We start from the raw sequence: 18,249 nt of genomic DNA on the forward strand, positions 1-18,249 counted from the left end.
AACGCAATCGCTGTTTTGTCGACAAAATTATCCATTTTTTTTTCGAGAAAAGCCCTAGTAGACGGAATAGGCCCTATGACGGAATTAGCCACATTGGCCTTAGGTTTCTCTCTATGTGCAATTGTGCACTCTAAGCTTTATTATTTCTATGTCCTTACTAATTACTAAGCGGTGGTGGCCGAGTGGATATGACGTCAGACTTTCACTCCGGTGGTCGCGGGTTCAAATCCTGGCTCGTACCAATGAGTTTTTCAGAACTTATGTACGAAATATTATTTGATATTTACCACTAGCTTTCCGGTGAAGGAAAACATCGTGAGGAAACTTGCATACATCTGCGAAGAAATTCAAAGGTGTATCTGAAGTCCCCAATCCGCATTGGGCTAGCGTGGGGACTATAGCCCAAGTCCTCTCGCGCATGAGCGGAGGCCTGTGCCCAGCAATGGGACGTATATAGGCTCAAATTATAATTTTTTATATATACATACTAATTATCAGATAGAGTGTGGCATAGACTAGAAATCCTCTAGACGGAGTTTAGAGCAATTATTTCATGAGACCGATGCTGCCTAAAATACTGGGGTGCGGGGGACGAGGTGAGCGAGTCCCGTGCCGTGATTGGTCCGTTCAGAGACACGGACGTCACACAAAGACACTTTGACTCGAAAATGGAGTAAAACTACCGTATATTTGTGGCAGAGGGGGTACCGCTACTATGCTCAGTCTGGAGGATGTCTTGTCTGTGGAGTGTGGTCAATGGTACCTATTTCAAGTTGATGTTGTTGTTCCGTCAGCTTGGATCTGTACTGTTCTCGAAGTACCTCCATGGCGGCTAGATGTTCGAGCTCAGCCGCTTCGGTGTCGTGTACTATTCGATCCTGCAGCGCTTTAGCGTGCTCTTCTATCGTTTTTTGGTGAGTTTCGTCTGCTGCTGCTAACACCTGCCACAACATTTTGTTATTTTTTTATTGTTTCAGCTGTGTAATAAGCCCTTCCTAGACGGTCGCTAACAAGCCTTCAGACCGTCTGACCTTGGTCTGTGGATCCGTCTGAGTTGTCTGGCTAGCTAGACGGTGGCAGAAAACAGTGTGTTCAGAACTTGCGGACGGACAACACGAAATTTTGTTGGAAACAACTGTCTACACGGTCGGTCCAGACCAAGGCCACGCGGTCTGAGGGGTCTTTTCGGCGACCGTCTAGCAAGGGCTTTCAATAAATGACTTCAAAGTGACGTCTGAAAAGATGGCGGTAAAAATGTTAAGATCCATTTACCTAGTTGTAAAAATTTAAAGTCAGAATCAATACCGTAAACTTGTTCAACATTGCTCACCACGCCGAATCACAATATGAAACGATTCGAAATTACCAAAAAAACGCCTTAGGCTATTCATAAATTACGTCATTTCAAATTAGGGGGGGAGGGGTCAAAAATCGTCAAAAATAGATGTCATTGTCCCCCCTTATGTCATTGGTAATAAACGTACCTCTTCCATCTCTCTCTTATGCCTATCCGCCTGTTCCTCCAACCGCAATTTCTTCTCCGCCAAAAATTTCACCTCTGCCTCCTTTAACTCCTCCTGCAACTCTGCTTTCAACCTCCTCTCCTTCCCCCCCCACTCCATTCTTATTGTCTCTATCTCTTTCTGTAACGACAACTCCAGTCTTCTCCTCTCATCTCCTTTACTCCTCTCAATCATCTCTCTACCTGGATCAGGCAAAGGCGATTTAACTTTCGAAAAACTATCTTCCTGCTCAAATTGGTATACAACTACTACGTTATCTGTACTCGATTTACCCTGGGATAGTATAACGCCATCTAGGCGGGGGCTTGTTAAACTTTTCCCTAAATTGTTCGCAGAGTCTGAAGATTTCAATGGCGATACAGGTTTCGGTTTAAATGATAAACCGGACCACGGTTTGCTAAAATCTCTTGGAGATCTATCAGGATTCGGAGATAATTTTAACTGAGGGCTTTTTAAGGCCGCCTCTAAACTATCCGACCTAGATTTGAGCAGCGGACTTTTTAAATCTACACTGTCCGATCTAGAATTCGTTTTCGATTCGTCATTCTTGAACTCTTTGAATTCTGATTTAGGGGAGCGGAAGAAATCTAGCTTAGGAACTTTTATATTTGGCATTGGAATGTTATCTATTATTCTAGGAGATTTTGACTGCTTAGAATTAGTGGAATGTTCTGATAAGTCTTCTTTTAAACTCTCTTTTGTATCTTCTTTTTCTGGGACGTTCTCTATCAGGTCGTTAGAGTCGTCAAGGTCGTTTAAGTCCAGATTGGCAAATTCTCTGTCGGGAGAATCGATGGAGGTCTCGGATTCAATGCTCTCCATGAGGTTGATGGATATTTTGTTCTTTTGGGGTATCATTGGAGATCTGAAACAAACGTACAAGTCAGCATAATGCATATCAATGAATATCCATGAACATGGGTCAGAAACTTGCTTGGGAAAGATATTTTGTTTTTGAGTCTTTAGTGAAGGTAGAGAGAGGGCAATAGAGAGAACTCTCTCCAGGCGAGTGTTATTTATTTATTTAGAAATTTAATTCAGGCAACAAGGCCCATATTACAAATACCTTACAGACTAACATACATATGTATTTTATAAATTTAAAACTAAACACTAGTTATTTAGTCGATAAAACGGCGTGGCTCCGTTGCATCGGCTGCTCCTGTGTCGGATTCGGCAGTTTGCCCCGGAACCTCCGAAACACGACACCCTTCGGCCAGAAGTCGGCCGGTTATGCCTGGGGACCGAAGTCTACTGAGAGATAGTCAGAAGGAGTATACATAGTAAGTGACATTTGAAACTCCGTAAGTGCGATGTAGGTTTCTACCAAATTAGGGATTAGCTCCCTAACGCCATCTATTAGAATCATGTGGCAAATCATCAGCCAAACAAGACATCCGCAGGCCTCAAAAAATTCGTCATATAAAGCTGTAGTGCCACGATCCCGACTATCGGGTCGTCCGGCCTGGGAACGAAATCATAAAATACCCGATAGTCGGGTTTTCGGCACTGAATGTGTTAGGGCTGATTTAGACGGGGCACGAACTCGCATGCGATTTTAGTTACATTGCGGACTGTTGGTTACGTCCAATTCAACCGACCTATCAAAACCCGCAATGTAATGAAACTCGCATGCGAGTTCTAATGAGTCTAAATGAGCCCTTAAGATCCGCCATCTTCTGGAACTCATCTGGAACAGGTCTAGCTTGATGTATTACTGGACGTACCTTGGTCTAACTTCCTTTTCCAACGAAGGCTCCTCCAAGCTGTTAGCTGAAGCCACACTACTCGCCGAAGGTTCTATGTCAGTAGACCGCACCAGGTCGGCTATCTTCTGGAACTCATCTGGAACAGGTCTAGCTTGGTGTATTACTGGACGTACCTTGGTCTAACCTCCTTCTCCAACGAAGGCTCTTCCAAGCTGTTAGCTGAAGCCACACTATTCGCCGAAGGCTCTATATCAGTAGACCGCACCAGGTCGGCTATCTTCTGGAACTCATCTGGAACAGGTCTTGCTATATGTATTACTGGACGTACCTTGGTCTAACTTCCTTCCCTAACGAAGGCTCCTCCAAGCTGTTAGCTGAAGCCACACTATTCGCCGAAGGTTCTATATCAGTAGACCGCACCAGGTCGGCTATCTTCTGGAACTCATCTGGAACAGGTCTTGCTATATGTATTACTGGACGTACCTTGGTCTAACCTCCTTCTCCAACGAAGGCTCTTCCAAGCTGTTAGCTGAAGCCACACTACTCGCCGAAGGCTCTATATCAGTAGACCGCACCAGGTCGGCTATCTTCTGGAAGTTCTTCTGGAACAGGTCCTGCTTGATGTAGTCGGCTGCTGGTGGCCGTAGTAAGCGGCGGCGGGGGGACGCGCCGCGGGAATCGCGGGTTTCGCTCTCTGCTGAAAATATATTGTATGTTTATCATATATTTTTAATTAGATATTTTTATGTCAGAGAAAACATGTCAACTCTTACTGACATAATCCTTATCGGACACTATTGATTCGGTCAAGTTATGATCTAATGTATGGGCAAGGCAAACAAATTATAGCCAGCCTTTTATGAATGTAATATGATACCTTTGGGTATGGTGCTTTACGCACACTAGCGTCTCAACCCCTCCCCCTGCCACAACCCCCCCCCCCCCTTTAGTAGTGAAATATGACCCGATTGACAGTTTATTTTAATTTTTGGGGAAAAGGAGGAATATCATACTACATACATAAAAGGCTGGCTATAATTTGTTTTTCAAAAAACACAATTTGACCGAATCACTATTGCGAGGCTTTTTAGCTGCGCATGCAACCAACACAGACGCTAAAGTATGACAGATTTTTTTTTTTGCGATCTCACCAACTGAGTCCTTGTCAGACCTCGGGCTATCAACGTTCGGCCTCGGCGGCAGCGGCGGCCTCGCGGCCAGCAGCGCCGGCCCCGGCGGCCCCCGGCCCGGCCGCGCGGGGGGGGAGGGGACAGCGGGGACGGTGGGGTTGCTGATGATGGAGCCTTCGTTCTGTTCCGATGAGCTGTTCGAGCTCGGGCTGATAGTCGGGTCTGGGAGCGTTTCTAGTTTGAATCTGAAGCAAAAATTATAAGATTTTCACTTAAAGGTAGTCTCAATCAAACACCTTATCTTATACCTTTAAACGAGAAATTCTTGTATACTTATATATATATTAACCACACCATTAAGGTATTAATGTGATTTTTAGTGTTTAGTTATAATTCTATAATATGTATGCTAGTTTTAAGGTATTTAATTTATGTATGGTCCACTAATAGTTGCCTGAAATAAAGATTTCATTCATTCATTCGTATATTTCGGCCCAAAGTGTCAATGAGTTTAAGAATAAATTAGATAAGCACAATGCAAACTCTACTCAACACGGAAAACTCTTTTGATGACTCTGGATACAGGCATTATCAGTTGTTTCAACTGCCTGCCTGCTTTACAAATACATAGTAATAAATCCATACTAATATTATAAATGCGAAAGTGTGTCTGTCTGTCTGTTACCTCTTCACGCTTAAACCACTGAACCAATTTAGTTGAACTTTGGTATGGAGATAGTTTGAGTCCCGAGGAAGGACATAGGGTAGTTTTTATCCCAGATATCACCCTTTAAGAGGGTGAAAAGGGGGGTGGAATTTTATATGGAGAATCGTTAAAAAGCAGATTGGGTATAAATAAGCTACCCAAATTATTAACTCCACGCAGACGAAGTCGCGGGCAAAAGCTAGTTAATAATAAACGACTAACCTGACACTCTTCCGATCGTCGTCCAGACTAGCGGCGTGCCTCCCGAACACGGCGCTCTCGGCCTTCCTGTGCAGCTCGGGCTTGCCCTCGCGCAGGATGCCCCTCGGGGGGTCGCTCTTGGTCACAGAGTCTATGGTCAACGATTTGTCTGTGTCTGGGCTGGGGAGCTCGGACTTCAGTTTTAGGAACATGGTGCCTCTTCCTAAAATTAGAAAAGTATTAGGAGATTTTTATAAAAAATCTGTTAAAATTCTGTTAAAATTTTTTCGAAATTCTGAGCACCTCGTCTATGCAGATGACACAAAAATCTACAAAGCTGTGTCCTCGGAAGCAGATTGCCGTGCATTACAGCATGATTTGGATAACTTTTCCCTCTATTGTTCAGATAATCAACTTTTCTTGAATAATGAAAAATGTTTCATAATCAGCTTTAATCGTAAAAATGATCCATTAATTTTCAATTACACCTTAGTCGGGAAAAATATAGCCCGGGTATCTTCCATTAGGGACTTAGGTGTTACATTAGACTCACAATTAAATTTTAGTTTACATATGGATAACATATGTAAGCGAGCTTATAAGAAGTTAGGGATGATTCTCAGGATCGGACAGCCCTTCAGGCGCCCCAATACTTATAAACTTTTATTCTATTCCTTTGTTAGGAGTATACTTGAATTTGGTTGTGTTGTTTGGACACCTCAGTATCAAGTTCATATTGATCGCCTGGAAAGGGTCCAAAATATTTTTCTAAAATCTCTCTGTTACAGAACGGGCAATTATTTCGAACGTACTTCGTTAGCAGCGAAGCATTTTTGTGTTCCTTCCCTTTATAACCGAAGAAACTATTTAGATGTAATGTTCTTATTTAAAATTCTTAATGGAATAATAAAATGTTCGAATCTCTTAGAATTAGTCACTTTCAGTTGTCCGCACCTCCCCCTACGTTCCAGATCTCTATTTCATATCAGCTTTGCTCGTAAGAATTACTCTCGGCACACTTTTTTCAGACGAGTCCCTAGTTATGTTAATAAGCACTTACATGATATTGATCCTTTTCACTCTTCCTTGTCTAGTCTCAAAATTGAACTTAAACGTAAATTGTTTTAGTTTAAATATTAGTTTAGATATTAAAAATTGTTTTAAATAGGTAACAAAATGTATACACGTAACTTTCTGATTGTCCTACCTTCCAAACAGTGAAACAAATTGATGACTACTTGTCTTATCCGATAACACTAAATTAGAAATTGATGTTAAACCTATTTTCCAATCTTCTACGTACGTATCCTCTATATAACTTCACACAATACTGTTTGTTTTGAAGACTGGTAAATATAATTTAAATAGGTATGGTTTATAATTTCAAATTTCTTTTTCTTTCTACGGTTATTATGTATGTTAACATTATTTACTGATTAATGAACCTCCAGGTCTGTTTCTTAAGTATGTTTTTCTACTCCAGCACTTAAATGTGTCAATTAAATGACTGACAGTGATATCTAAAGCAATGTCATTTGAATGATTTGTCTATAGGCTCATAAGATGACTGCTAGCAGTCATCTTATGAGTATAATACAACTGCTTTATTTTTTTTAAAGATACAAGTTCCGATCATCTTGATTGAAAGAGGTATGTTTTCATTTCAACTCTTTTTTTTTTTAAATAATAACTCAATTTTTTTTAAATAATAACTCTTTTTTTTAATAATAACTCTTTTTTTTTAATAATAACTCTTTTTTTTTTAATAATAACTCTTTTTTTTAATAATAACTCTTTTTTTTTAATAATAACTCTTTTTTTTTAATAATAACTCTTTTTTTTTTTTTGCTGCAGCTGTCATAGAAAAAGTAATGTATGCAACAGCTCATAATTGGTTCTTAAAATTCTCGGGTCTTTTTTTACAAAACTCGACTACGTCTCGTTTTGTAACTTCGACCCTTGAATTTTAAGAACCCTTATTATATCACTGTTGCATAAACTACTATAAGTACACTACATTGTACTATAAATCCATTTGCATTATGTGACTGTTTGTGTTCTAAATAAATTAAAAAAAAAAAAAAAAAATTATTTTAAACGGGTAACATTATAATACAAGGCAACAATTGATGTAGTGAATAATCCTTTCCTATCGTATTTTCACTGAAACGTACGAACGTGTTAAATGCTCTGAAGTAGCATGACAAATGCGAACGTTTGCAAAAAAATACGATGGCAAAGGATTTTTCACTGTATCTCTACTGGCAGATAATTGCAAGTATGTATGCAATGAGTGCAATGACAATGATTCGTTGCATACATATATACTTTTGGCCTGGCCTAGGGTGTACGCAAATAGGGTATGTATTATACTGTATTTAAAATAAATTATTTTACACCAAGCATGAAATAAAACACCAGATAATTATTAGAATAACACAGATAGGAGTTATTTTTAAACACTATTTAATAAATCAGATCGAAATATAAAAAGTAGGTGAGTTGACCGTGACGTCACGATGTAATGTTTCATATGAATTCCATAGTAGCAAATCGTTTTGACAGTTCTAAAAAAGTAACTGATTTGACTAGTTGGAAAATACCCTATTGTATATCTTACCTGACAAAGGTAAAGGCATTCCTTTCTCAACCTTGGCCGCCGCCAGCAACGGGTTATATTTCTCCTCATCTGGACTCAAAACGCTCATTTTCAAGTCGATAATGTCCGTTTTGAAGGACGTCGGTCTGCTAAGTAGCTCCCTGTCCGACGTGTTGCGGAAGAGGCTGGGTTTGGGCGATACTGAGCTTTCTGCGCTGCGGCGTAGGGGCGAGATTCGCAGCTCGCCCAGTTTCTTGTCGAGTCGGCCTAGAGGGGCGAGGGGTGGTCTCCCTGAAATTATGTGTAATTAAGTACTAACAGCCTCCTATAGTTCGTTTTATTAGCATTAGAAAGAAGGTAAGCGATCTTGACATCTTTTTATTAAAAGTCACCATTGAAAAATAAGTCACAGCAAATATGTTAGAATTCTAAATCATATACGATCTTTTACATTCTTTTGCTTTCATAAGTAATAATAATAAACATTTTTATTAAACCGTTTTTCAATGTCAATAGATATTATAAAACATAGTCCCCTGCCGCGTCTGTCTGTCTGTATAACTCAAAAAATACTGTACGGATTTTTATGCGGTTTTCACTTTTCACCTATTAATAGAGTGATTCTTGAGGAAGGTTTTGGTGTATAATTTGCAAAGGTTTTGTGTAAATTGGTTGAACTACCTGTGCGAAGCCGGGGCGGGTCGCTAGTTTATTAATAAAAAGCCACGTCAAGATTGTTTACCTTCTTTCTAATGCTAAACAAAAAAAAACCGGCCAAGTGCGAGTCGGACTCGCGCACGGAGGGTTCCGCACCATCAACAAAAAATAGAGCAAAACAAGCAAAAAAACGGTCACCCATCCAAGTACTGACCCCGCCCGACGTTGCTAACTTCGGTCAAAAATCACGTTTGTTGTATGGGAGCCCCACTTAAATCTTTATTTTATTCTGTTTTTAGTATTTGTTGTTATAGCGGCAACAGAAATACGTCATCTGTGAAAATTTCAACTGTCTAGCTATCACGGTCCGTGAGATACAGCCTGGTGACAGACGGACGGACGGACGGACGGATGGACGGACGGACGGACGGACGGACGGACAGCGGAGTCTTAGTAATAGGGTCCCGTTTTTACCCTTTGGGTACGGAACCCTAAAAAACGAACTATAGTCAAACTTAATTATATTTCGTTGGCTAAACTAGAGGTAACTTACCTAACGGTGCCAAACGTCTTCCCGGCATGAGAGCCGAATCCTTGACATCCGAGGGATGCTCAGCGCTGTCCGTCGATAGGTCTTCGTCGCTCTCGGCCTTCGTTTCCACCCGCTCTAGGTTTTTCGTGTTCTCTTCGGATGTTAGAAGTTCCTGGAAACAGAAGTTATTAAATGTAAAGTCAAAATCAACGGGCGTGTATTTCATGAGATTACCAATATATTGATATTGATACTTATTGAAATCAAATTTTACAGCATTAATTACAGCGAACACCAATGCACTGTGAAATTAAGTAAGTAATAATAAAGCGATTAATAAGCTACCTATTGCATGTTTGATTCGCAAAAACGTAAAAAATCTTTAAAAAGTTTATGACTTTGGTCGGCAAACAAGTCGCAGGTCGCAATTTAGGTGCAAAAGATAAAAAATTATTAAGGAGTGTTCGGGAACGGACAATTGGAGAGTACTGGTGTGCAGTCGTGTGAAAGGTTCCATTATCTAGGAGGCGATGGCTACGACAACGTAGGTAGTTGTCGGGAACAAAAAAGGTAGTCGTTTTCGCCACCAAGTCTAAGCAGTCAGACTCTCCCCTTAATATTTTAGATGTAGCAGACATTAGATTAACATTACGCCTCAAATTGTTATACGGCTCTTCTGAGGTGAACTTTTCGCTTCAAACCGTAATCTTTCAAACAAAGGCCATTGTCTCTATTATCCCAAAAGCGCTTGCTCCCGACTTGGCACGTGCCAGTACAACATTCATATTGAAAAACAACCGGTATCGTCATAGTATTAAGGTTCAAATTTAATGTCACTGATATTCTATATATTACGTTTTGGTAGTGTAGGACGATAGACCGCCCCGAAGCGATACGGCACTCATATTATTTTGATACTTAGTGTGGTGTTAAAAATGAAACACGGTTATTTATGATAAAGCGTTGTATATTTGTTATATAACAAAATCTAAGGTAACAATGTAAATTTAAGATTAATAAGTTTAACATAGGTATAATCAAAATTTTTCCGTGTAGGTATATAAACAGTTATACGTACTACTAGATAAAATCGTGTCATAAAAAATCAGATATAATCAATTTCTTTCTTATATTATAACCGACCTTTCTTCTGACCGTTGACACGTGACGTTTTGTTAGAAAAGCTGTACGCTTCAAAGCTCCACGTTTGCCTTATCAGTGTTTTTATTGTTACTATGCGTCGGCATCACATCAGAGGTGCTAATTTCACAGTATCGTTATTTTAAAGATAAGAAAAAATAACAATGCTTGCAGCTGCACCTTTGTAAATTATTACATTTACCACCGCAAGCTAATAATTTAAATAAAACAATATAATAAATAACCGCGTTTCATTTTTAACACCACACTAAGTATCAAAATAATATGAGCGCCGTATCGCTTCGGGGCGGTTTATCGTCCTACACTACCAAAACGTAATATCTAGAATATCAGTGACATTAAATTTGAACCTTAATACTATGACGATACCGGTTGTTTTTCAATATGAATGTTGTACTGGCACGTGCCAAGTCGGGAGCAAGCGCTTTTGCGATAATAGAGACAATGGCCTTTGTTTGAAAGATTACGGTTTGAAGCGAAAAGTTCACCTCAGAAGAGCCGTACTATACTCACGCCACTCGCCTTTTTTTACCTCTCTTAAACAACGGTTGCATAATAGTATTTTTTTCTACTCCCGTACTTTTATTTGTCTTTTAAAGGGTCGTGCACACACCTTTAAAACCCTACCTTATAGTTGAAAAGACAAGTCTTTTAGTGTATTCCCCAAAAAAAGCATTTGTGCGTACACGCAGTATCTTTTTGGCGCTTTTACGATACTTCGTGTAATGACCACTTAAAAAATATTGAATGAAATACATTGTTGCCAACCTTATTCTAAATGTCATCTCTGACAAATAAGTGAAAGACATGTTTTTTTTATTTCATTCATTCTTTTTCAGTCCGTACCCTCCATTTTTGCTACTTCTTGAATGAAAAATATTTGTTAAATTTACAATTTTATTTCAAAGTAAGTGCTTGGTCGTAGAAAAAGTATTGTATGCAACGTTGTTTAACGAAGTCAAAAAATACTCGTGCCGCCACTCGCCTTTTTTGACCTCTCTTAAACAACGGTTGCATAAAATACTATTTTTTTCGAACTGCTGTCAGTTTATTAATAGGTACTTACTAAATATAGATACCAGTATACAACAAGGTCACAAAAGGTCAACGTCGTCTATAAAAACAAATGCCGGTCATAAAATAGCGCTTAACAGTGTTCGCCACCTCATTAGTGGCGAGTGACCATCGGTGGGGCCATAAAATGGCTGATTTACTTTGTGATTACTAGCCTTTGTACTTTTTTCATGTCATGTTATCGTGGCCTATTTTTGCCGATAAGGTTATTTAGAGGTGGTATCTGCTCCGCGTTTCATTTTTAACACCACACTAAGTATCAAAATAATATGAGCGCCGTATCGCTTCGGGGCGGTTTATCGTCCTACACTACCAAAACGTAATATCTAGAATATCAGTGACATTAAATTTGAACCTTAATACTATGACGATACCGGTTGTTTTTCAATATGAATGTTGTACTGGCACGTGCCAAGTCGGGAGCAAGCGCTTTTGCGATAATAGAGACAATGGCCTTTGTTTGAAAGATTACGGTTTGAAGCGAAAAGTTCACCTCAGAAGAGCCGTACTATACTCACGCCACTCGCCTTTTTTTACCTCTCTTAAACAACGGTTGCATAATAGTATTTTTTTCTACTCCCGTACTTTTATTTGTCTTTTAAAGGGTCGTGCACACACCTTTAAAACCCTACCTTATAGTTGAAAAGACAAGTCTTTTAGTGTATTCCCCAAAAAAAGCATTTGTGCGTACACGCAGTATCTTTTTGGCGCTTTTACGATACTTCGTGTAATGACCACTTAAAAAATATTGAATGAAATACATTGTTGCCAACCTTATTCTAAATGTCATCTCTGACAAATAAGTGAAAGACATGTTTTTTTTATTTCATTCATTCTTTTTCAGTCCGTACCCTCCATTTTTGCTACTTCTTGAATGAAAAATATTTGTTAAATTTACAATTTTATTTCAAAGTAAGTGCTTGGTCGTAGAAAAAGTATTGTATGCAACGTTGTTTAACGAAGTCAAAAAATACTCGTGCCGCCACTCGCCTTTTTTGACCTCTCTTAAACAACGGTTGCATAAAATACTATTTTTTTCGAACTGCTGTCAGTTTATTAATAGGTACTTACTAAATATAGATACCAGTATACAACAAGGTCACAAAAGGTCAACGTCGTCTATAAAAACAAATGCCGGTCATAAAATAGCGCTTAACAGTGTTCGCCACCTCATTAGTGGCGAGTGACCATCGGTGGGGCCATAAAATGGCTGATTTACTTTGTGATTACTAGCCTTTGTACTTTTTTCATGTCATGTTATCGTGGCCTATTTTTGCCGATAAGGTTATTTAGAGGTGGTATCTGCTCTGTTAGTCTAAACATATTAATAATGACATTACTGTTTAATTGGAAAGCGCTGGTGGCCGGTGGCGGTAAGAGCGAGCGAGTTTCAATCCGGAGGTCGCGGGTTCAAACCCCGGCTCGTACCAATGAGTTTATCGGAACTTATGTACGAAATATCATTTGATATTTACCAGTTGCTTTTCGGTGAAGAAAGACATCGTGAGAAAAGCGGACAATCCCAATAAGGTCTAGTTTCCCCTTTGGGTTGGAGGGTCCGATGGCAATCGCTTTCGTAAAAACTAGTGCCTACGTCAATTCTTGGGATTAGTTGTCAAGCGGACCCCAGGCTCACATGAGCCGTCGCAAAATGCCGGGACAACGCGAGGAAGGAGTAATTGGATATGAAGCATTGGTAGCCTAGCGTAAAAGAGCGTGCAACTTTCAATCCGTAGGTCGTGGTCCGGCTCTTACCGATGAGTTTTTCGGTCTCGGTCTCGGAACTTATTTACAATATATCATTTGATATTTACTCGTCGCTTTTCGGTGAAGGAAAACATCGTGAGGGAACTGGACTAATCCTAATAGGGCCTAATTTTTCCTCTGGGTTGGAACTGTTGGAAGGTTAGATTGGAAATAATTGCCAAGCGGAATCCAGGCTCCCCATGAGCCGTGGCAATAAGCCCAGGGGTGCTCTAGCCCAGCTACCATTGCGTCTTCTTCGTCTCGTCGTTCTAGTAGTGGGTAGCGTACCTGCACGGACGCACACGTGTCGTCCATGGCGGAGGCGTCCCGCGCCTTCCGGACGAGCTCGCGGTACACGTGGTCCAGCGGGTGCTCCCATTGCGTCTTCTTCGTCTCGTCGTTGTAGTAGTAGTGGGTTTGTAGCTTTTCGTCGAAACTGTTCGAAGAATCGTCATTCAATTTCAAGCAGAAATCTAATACCAGTATGTTTTTCATAGAAATTATCCCGTATTCAATTTCGTAATCGCGGGTGTATTTCGCTAATGTGATAACTTATTGTCCTTACCTAAATACCATAAGAAGCCTATATTCTAGAATATCAAATAAATATTGCGAATATGACTTAAATATTACTCGGTTTTATGACTTTGTATTGTAAAATAACTTCATTATTCACTGGCATGGTCAGTAGTCACATGAAACATAGGATATAATAACAGTAAATACAACTTACTACGCCTTCCAGGGTGCGGGCAGAGCTTGCATCAACCCATCTCTCGCCAGTGGCAGCAGGTGGCTCTCGCTGTCCGGGTCAATGCCGAGCTGCTGGGCATAATCTGATACCTCTGTTGACAACACATCATGTGGATATCAGGGATCGTAACTGGTTTTTTGCAAAAAACTTCGAAATTACCATATTTTTTAAATTATTTTATACGCAAAATGTAGGACTCAGTTGTGTTTTTAGGCAACGACTTTGTATTATTAGATTGATTAGAAATTAAATAATTAGCAAAGAACGAAAAAATACCGTTTTCGTTCCCATACAAGAAATCAGTATCTGATCCTTGGTAGATATATCAATATACTTGGCCACTTTGGCTATCGCTTTCTGTTTGATGCTGATTGTACCTGGATATAGGTATAGTTGACAGCAACAAGAAGTAAGAAGTAAAACAAAAAGAAGTAAGTAAGTGAATATTCCCTCCCTCCTATAAGGATGAAATTATGTTTTGTTGGAAAAAAATTAGTTTGATTTCAATGATTCAAATATTTTTTGCAAGTCTGCTAATAAAGACACAGTATTGCAGCAACCTTTTTAGAGTTTGTTACTGAAGGATACTGTCTATTATTATATTATGTTTTTCTAGAACAGTATAATAATTCAATATCAAATACATAATATACCATATATAATATAATTTTATTATGTGGTGATGAAATATAGTATAGCTATAAATATAGCTACTCATAATAAACAGACACAAGTAAAAACCCTGTGCCCTCCGCGCGTTAGTCAGTTTTTTAAATTTATTTGTTGCAATTTTGAAATCCAATAAGATTTCCATTTCTGTATGAACATTCTGAGTCTGTAAGAGAAATACTGTAAGTGGCGTGCCTTCCCATAAGCAGTGGTGTACGAACGCTAGTGACGATCATATGAAGTAATTAAATTTCTTAATTATTAATACTGAACTGTGGGCGAAACCCCGAAATCTAACGGGTAACTTTAAGAATTCTAAAGACTCTTAAATAGGAAATCAGAAACACCAGCAAACATCTTGATGTATCAGGCGTGCATTATGACCTATTACTGATATACTTTATGATAAAAATCAGAAGGTATTTAATTAATTATAAAAGGTACAAACCCTCTGCAGATGGTTGACTATTCTCATCAAAAACTTCGCGGCACACGATCGCTGCTGGAGAGCTCATGGCTTCCAGTATCACATTTTATTTAACTCTGAACGAAAACGGCTTCACATAGCCAAAAAATTTCAAATTCGGTAAAAAAATCATTATCTTATATGCTAAACCCAAGAAGAGCAAACAAAACCGAGCAAAATCTCGATGGAAACTTTGACACTGACAAGACCAGAGCGTTTGAGTAAACGGTAATAACGACCACATACATGGGTCTTGGGTCGTAGGCGTCGTAGGACCATCCGCCTCTTGTGTTGCCAGTCCGAATCTGCGATGATTGTCTATGGATTTTGCAATTTGACAAGTCATAACGTGCGTTCAATTACTAGCCATAGTTATTAAGCACTGAATTCATACATATTCAGAACCCTTTAGTAAATAAATTTATATTGCAAACAATAAAACAAACTGATAGTGTTCTATTTAAAGATAGATCATTATTTTTACATAAAAAAAACAGTGACAGTGTAATAAATATAACCGACATTTCAGTTTTTGAACAGACTTCGACAACCTCAAATTTGTTGTGGAACGGGAACGAGTCAGCGTACAATTTTATTCTCCAAATAATTCAATTACATTTATAAATCGAAATGGCTTCTGTGACAGAAGTTGCGTCTTTATATCAAAATCTGAAAACCGAATGGGCAAAGAAGCCACGCAAGCTAGATAAGTGCGGGGAGCTGCTGAACAAAATCAAGGTACGTTCCGTTGTTTGGAATGACTTGTCAATTTTTAGATGTTATTCTTCTAAAATCCGTTTGTTTTCTAGATTGCTTTGACGCAGTTGACTTTCCTGCCTAGTAATAACACAGCGGCTAACCAGAAGGAGTTGATCTTGGCGCGGGATGTCTTGGAAATTGGAGCACAGTGGGCCGTCGCCGCAAGAGACGTGAAGGCGTTTGAGCGCTACATGTCACAGCTAAAATGCTACTATTTCGATTACAAGTCAGTATGTTTTACATATTATAAGCTACTTTCTTCTGTAATATGCAAATCCAGGTGAAATTATTACAGTTTGGGTAAGTGACAAATGCTTCTTTCACGGACTATCGGGAGTCCTTTAGTACTTACTGGCTCCTTGAATGGTTATTTAATTTTGCAAGAAAGTTTCCCTCAAGGATTCCAAGGAATAATAAAGCCTTTATGCAGAATTTATTTTTGTTTCTCATACCCAAAATCAATAGGACATTAATGTCATATAGAATAGCAGTCAGCAACATCCACAGTATTGGAGAGTAGATCCACAGTAAAATCCCAATGTGACAGACAGATAGACAGAGTCGCACCATAAGGGTCCCTTTTATTTTCTAGGCACAGAACGCTAAAAAGTGGATGTTGCAGACATTGGTGTCATAATCCAAACCTAAAATGACTTTATTCTTAATTCCAGAGAGCACCTCCCAGAATCAGCATTCATGTACCAGCTCCTCGGCCTCAACCTGCTGTTCCTGCTGGCTCAGAACAGGGTAGCCGAGTTCCACACGGAGCTGGAACGCCTGCCAGTGGATGTGATCAGGGCCGACCTGTATGTGAAGCACCCGCTCGCACTGGAGCAGTATTTGATGGAGGGGAGCTACAATAAGATCTTTTTAGCTAAGGTGTGTGACATAAGACTTTTATATTGAGATAGTAAGACTAAACAAGTCATAGCTTCATAGAAGTTTGATGTTTAACCTCTTGAAGGCCGGAACGTGGATCCGCGCAGTAAGTATTGAATTCTAATTAATTAATAATTAGAATTCAATACCTACTATCGTGGATCCGCATTCCGGCATTCGAGAGGTTAAAATACCACTTGCACTGTGTGTGCTATCAAAATCGTTGCATGCAGACTTGGTCTAACTCTAGAGCATTTCTGCTCAATGACAAATCAGAGACTAAATAGAATTGGCAAAATGTTACTAAATATGGAATAAAAGGCTTATTAAAGTAACAGCTAGGGTATGGTGACAGATGTCATCAGTCATCACAATACAATTTTGCTATTGTGATTTTTTATTTTTCATTTGAAACATTCCAAGTTTTGACCACACAGGGCAATGTACCAGCAGAAAGCTACACATTCTTCATGGACACCCTCCTGGACACGGTTCGTGGTGAGATAGCAGCCTGTATTGAGAAGGCGTATCTGAGCATCACATGCACCGAGGCCGCAAGGAGGCTGAACCTAACTTCGCAGCAGGCGGTGCTGGAGTACGGAAAGAAGGTAAGACCAGTATTGTAGATTTCAAGTCTGTCCTTAGTTACATACAATTATTTTGTAATTAACCCATTGATACAATATTCCATCAAAGTCGAAACATACTGTTCAAATGTTAATATTTTGGTGAGAAAACCTGAGTCTGCATTTGACGACTTGAGGCCGATTTTAGAATTTCGAGCGATTTCGTCACTCGTAAATTTGTGAAAACGGCGAAATGCTATTTTTTAAATACGAGCGATAAAAATTGGGAATCTAGTGGTATTGACTACTCGTTTTCAATTCTATTAGTAGAATTTAAATGCCTAGTAGTCGAGATAGTATAGAAGGGAGTCACACGAAATCGAGCGCTTGAAATTCCAAAATTGGCCACCTGGCGTTGTAGGCACGGCACGCTGTCGTACTACTTAACTGGCGAATCAATGGTCAAGTCAAGCTAATTCTTTAATCTGATTTCTTTAGCGCGGATGGGTGCTTCGTCCTGACAACTGCTACCATTTCAATGCTGCCGAAGAGACGTCCGCCGCGGCCGCCGGCATCCTACCCTCTGCTGAACTCGCCGAACAGACCATAGAGTATGCTAGGCATCTCGAGATGATTGTGTAAATTTAAAGTATTCTAATTATAGATAATAAAGATTTTTTTTTATTGTCAGGATTTTTTTTGCTTGTACCTGTAGACGTGAGATCCGAAATGTACGATTTCTATAGTTGGTCAAACCAATTTGTCAGTCAGTAAGAACCAGGAAAGCTATATTCATCCTTTTCTTTTTGGGTGCTAGTACTAATGTAAGACAAAGATAGTATGATTCTCTCTATCTATGTTTGAAATGAGACAGTCTTTTGACAAACTATATTGTAGAATTTGGTCTCTTTAGATGTCTGACAAAATATCATAGTGTGAACGTCACAATAGATATAGCTGGTCAACCAAATCTTGTCAGTAAAAACAGGCGCGAAATTCAAATTTTCTATGGGGCGATATCCCTTCGCGCCTACATTTTTCAAATTAGCCGCCTTTTTCTACTGTCAAGATCTGGTTGACCGAGTATATGTATGTAGTAGGTTTAATTTAATGAAACA

At 39.4% G+C, this 18,249-nt stretch overlaps 2 protein-coding genes across 2 annotated transcripts in view; one reads left to right on the top strand and one right to left on the bottom strand.

Annotated features, from left to right (window-relative positions):
• Window positions 1-15,127, bottom strand: part of LOC134653730 (centrosomal protein of 164 kDa) — a 28,519-nt gene extending 13,392 nt beyond the window's left edge. The window contains exons 1-10 of the mRNA XM_063509124.1: window positions 14,910-15,127; window positions 13,772-13,883; window positions 13,327-13,474; window positions 9,079-9,229; window positions 7,890-8,159; window positions 5,291-5,492; window positions 4,384-4,607; window positions 3,716-3,929; window positions 1,485-2,388; window positions 764-941 (exon numbers count right to left, since the gene is read on the bottom strand). Of these exons, the coding sequence (XP_063365194.1) occupies window positions 764-941; window positions 1,485-2,388; window positions 3,716-3,929; window positions 4,384-4,607; window positions 5,291-5,492; window positions 7,890-8,159; window positions 9,079-9,229; window positions 13,327-13,474; window positions 13,772-13,883; window positions 14,910-14,976 (2,470 nt within the window). The 5' untranslated portion in view covers window positions 14,977-15,127. The remainder of the gene's footprint in view (window positions 1-763; window positions 942-1,484; window positions 2,389-3,715; window positions 3,930-4,383; window positions 4,608-5,290; window positions 5,493-7,889; window positions 8,160-9,078; window positions 9,230-13,326; window positions 13,475-13,771; window positions 13,884-14,909) is intronic.
• Window positions 15,128-15,458: 331 nt separating this feature from the next.
• On the top strand, window positions 15,459-17,817 carry LOC134653525 (26S proteasome non-ATPase regulatory subunit 8-like). The gene is made up of 5 exons (XM_063508899.1): window positions 15,459-15,665; window positions 15,737-15,912; window positions 16,358-16,565; window positions 17,003-17,173; window positions 17,630-17,817. Exons 1-5 carry the CDS (start codon window positions 15,558-15,560, stop codon window positions 17,771-17,773), a joined length of 807 nt encoding a protein of 268 aa, XP_063364969.1. The 5' UTR covers window positions 15,459-15,557; the 3' UTR covers window positions 17,774-17,817.
• Window positions 17,818-18,249: the final 432 nt, after the last annotated feature.

Source organism: Cydia amplana, chromosome 13 (genome assembly GCF_948474715.1).
Source record: "Cydia amplana chromosome 13, ilCydAmpl1.1, whole genome shotgun sequence".
Lineage (NCBI taxonomy): Eukaryota > Metazoa > Arthropoda > Insecta > Lepidoptera > Tortricidae > Cydia > Cydia amplana.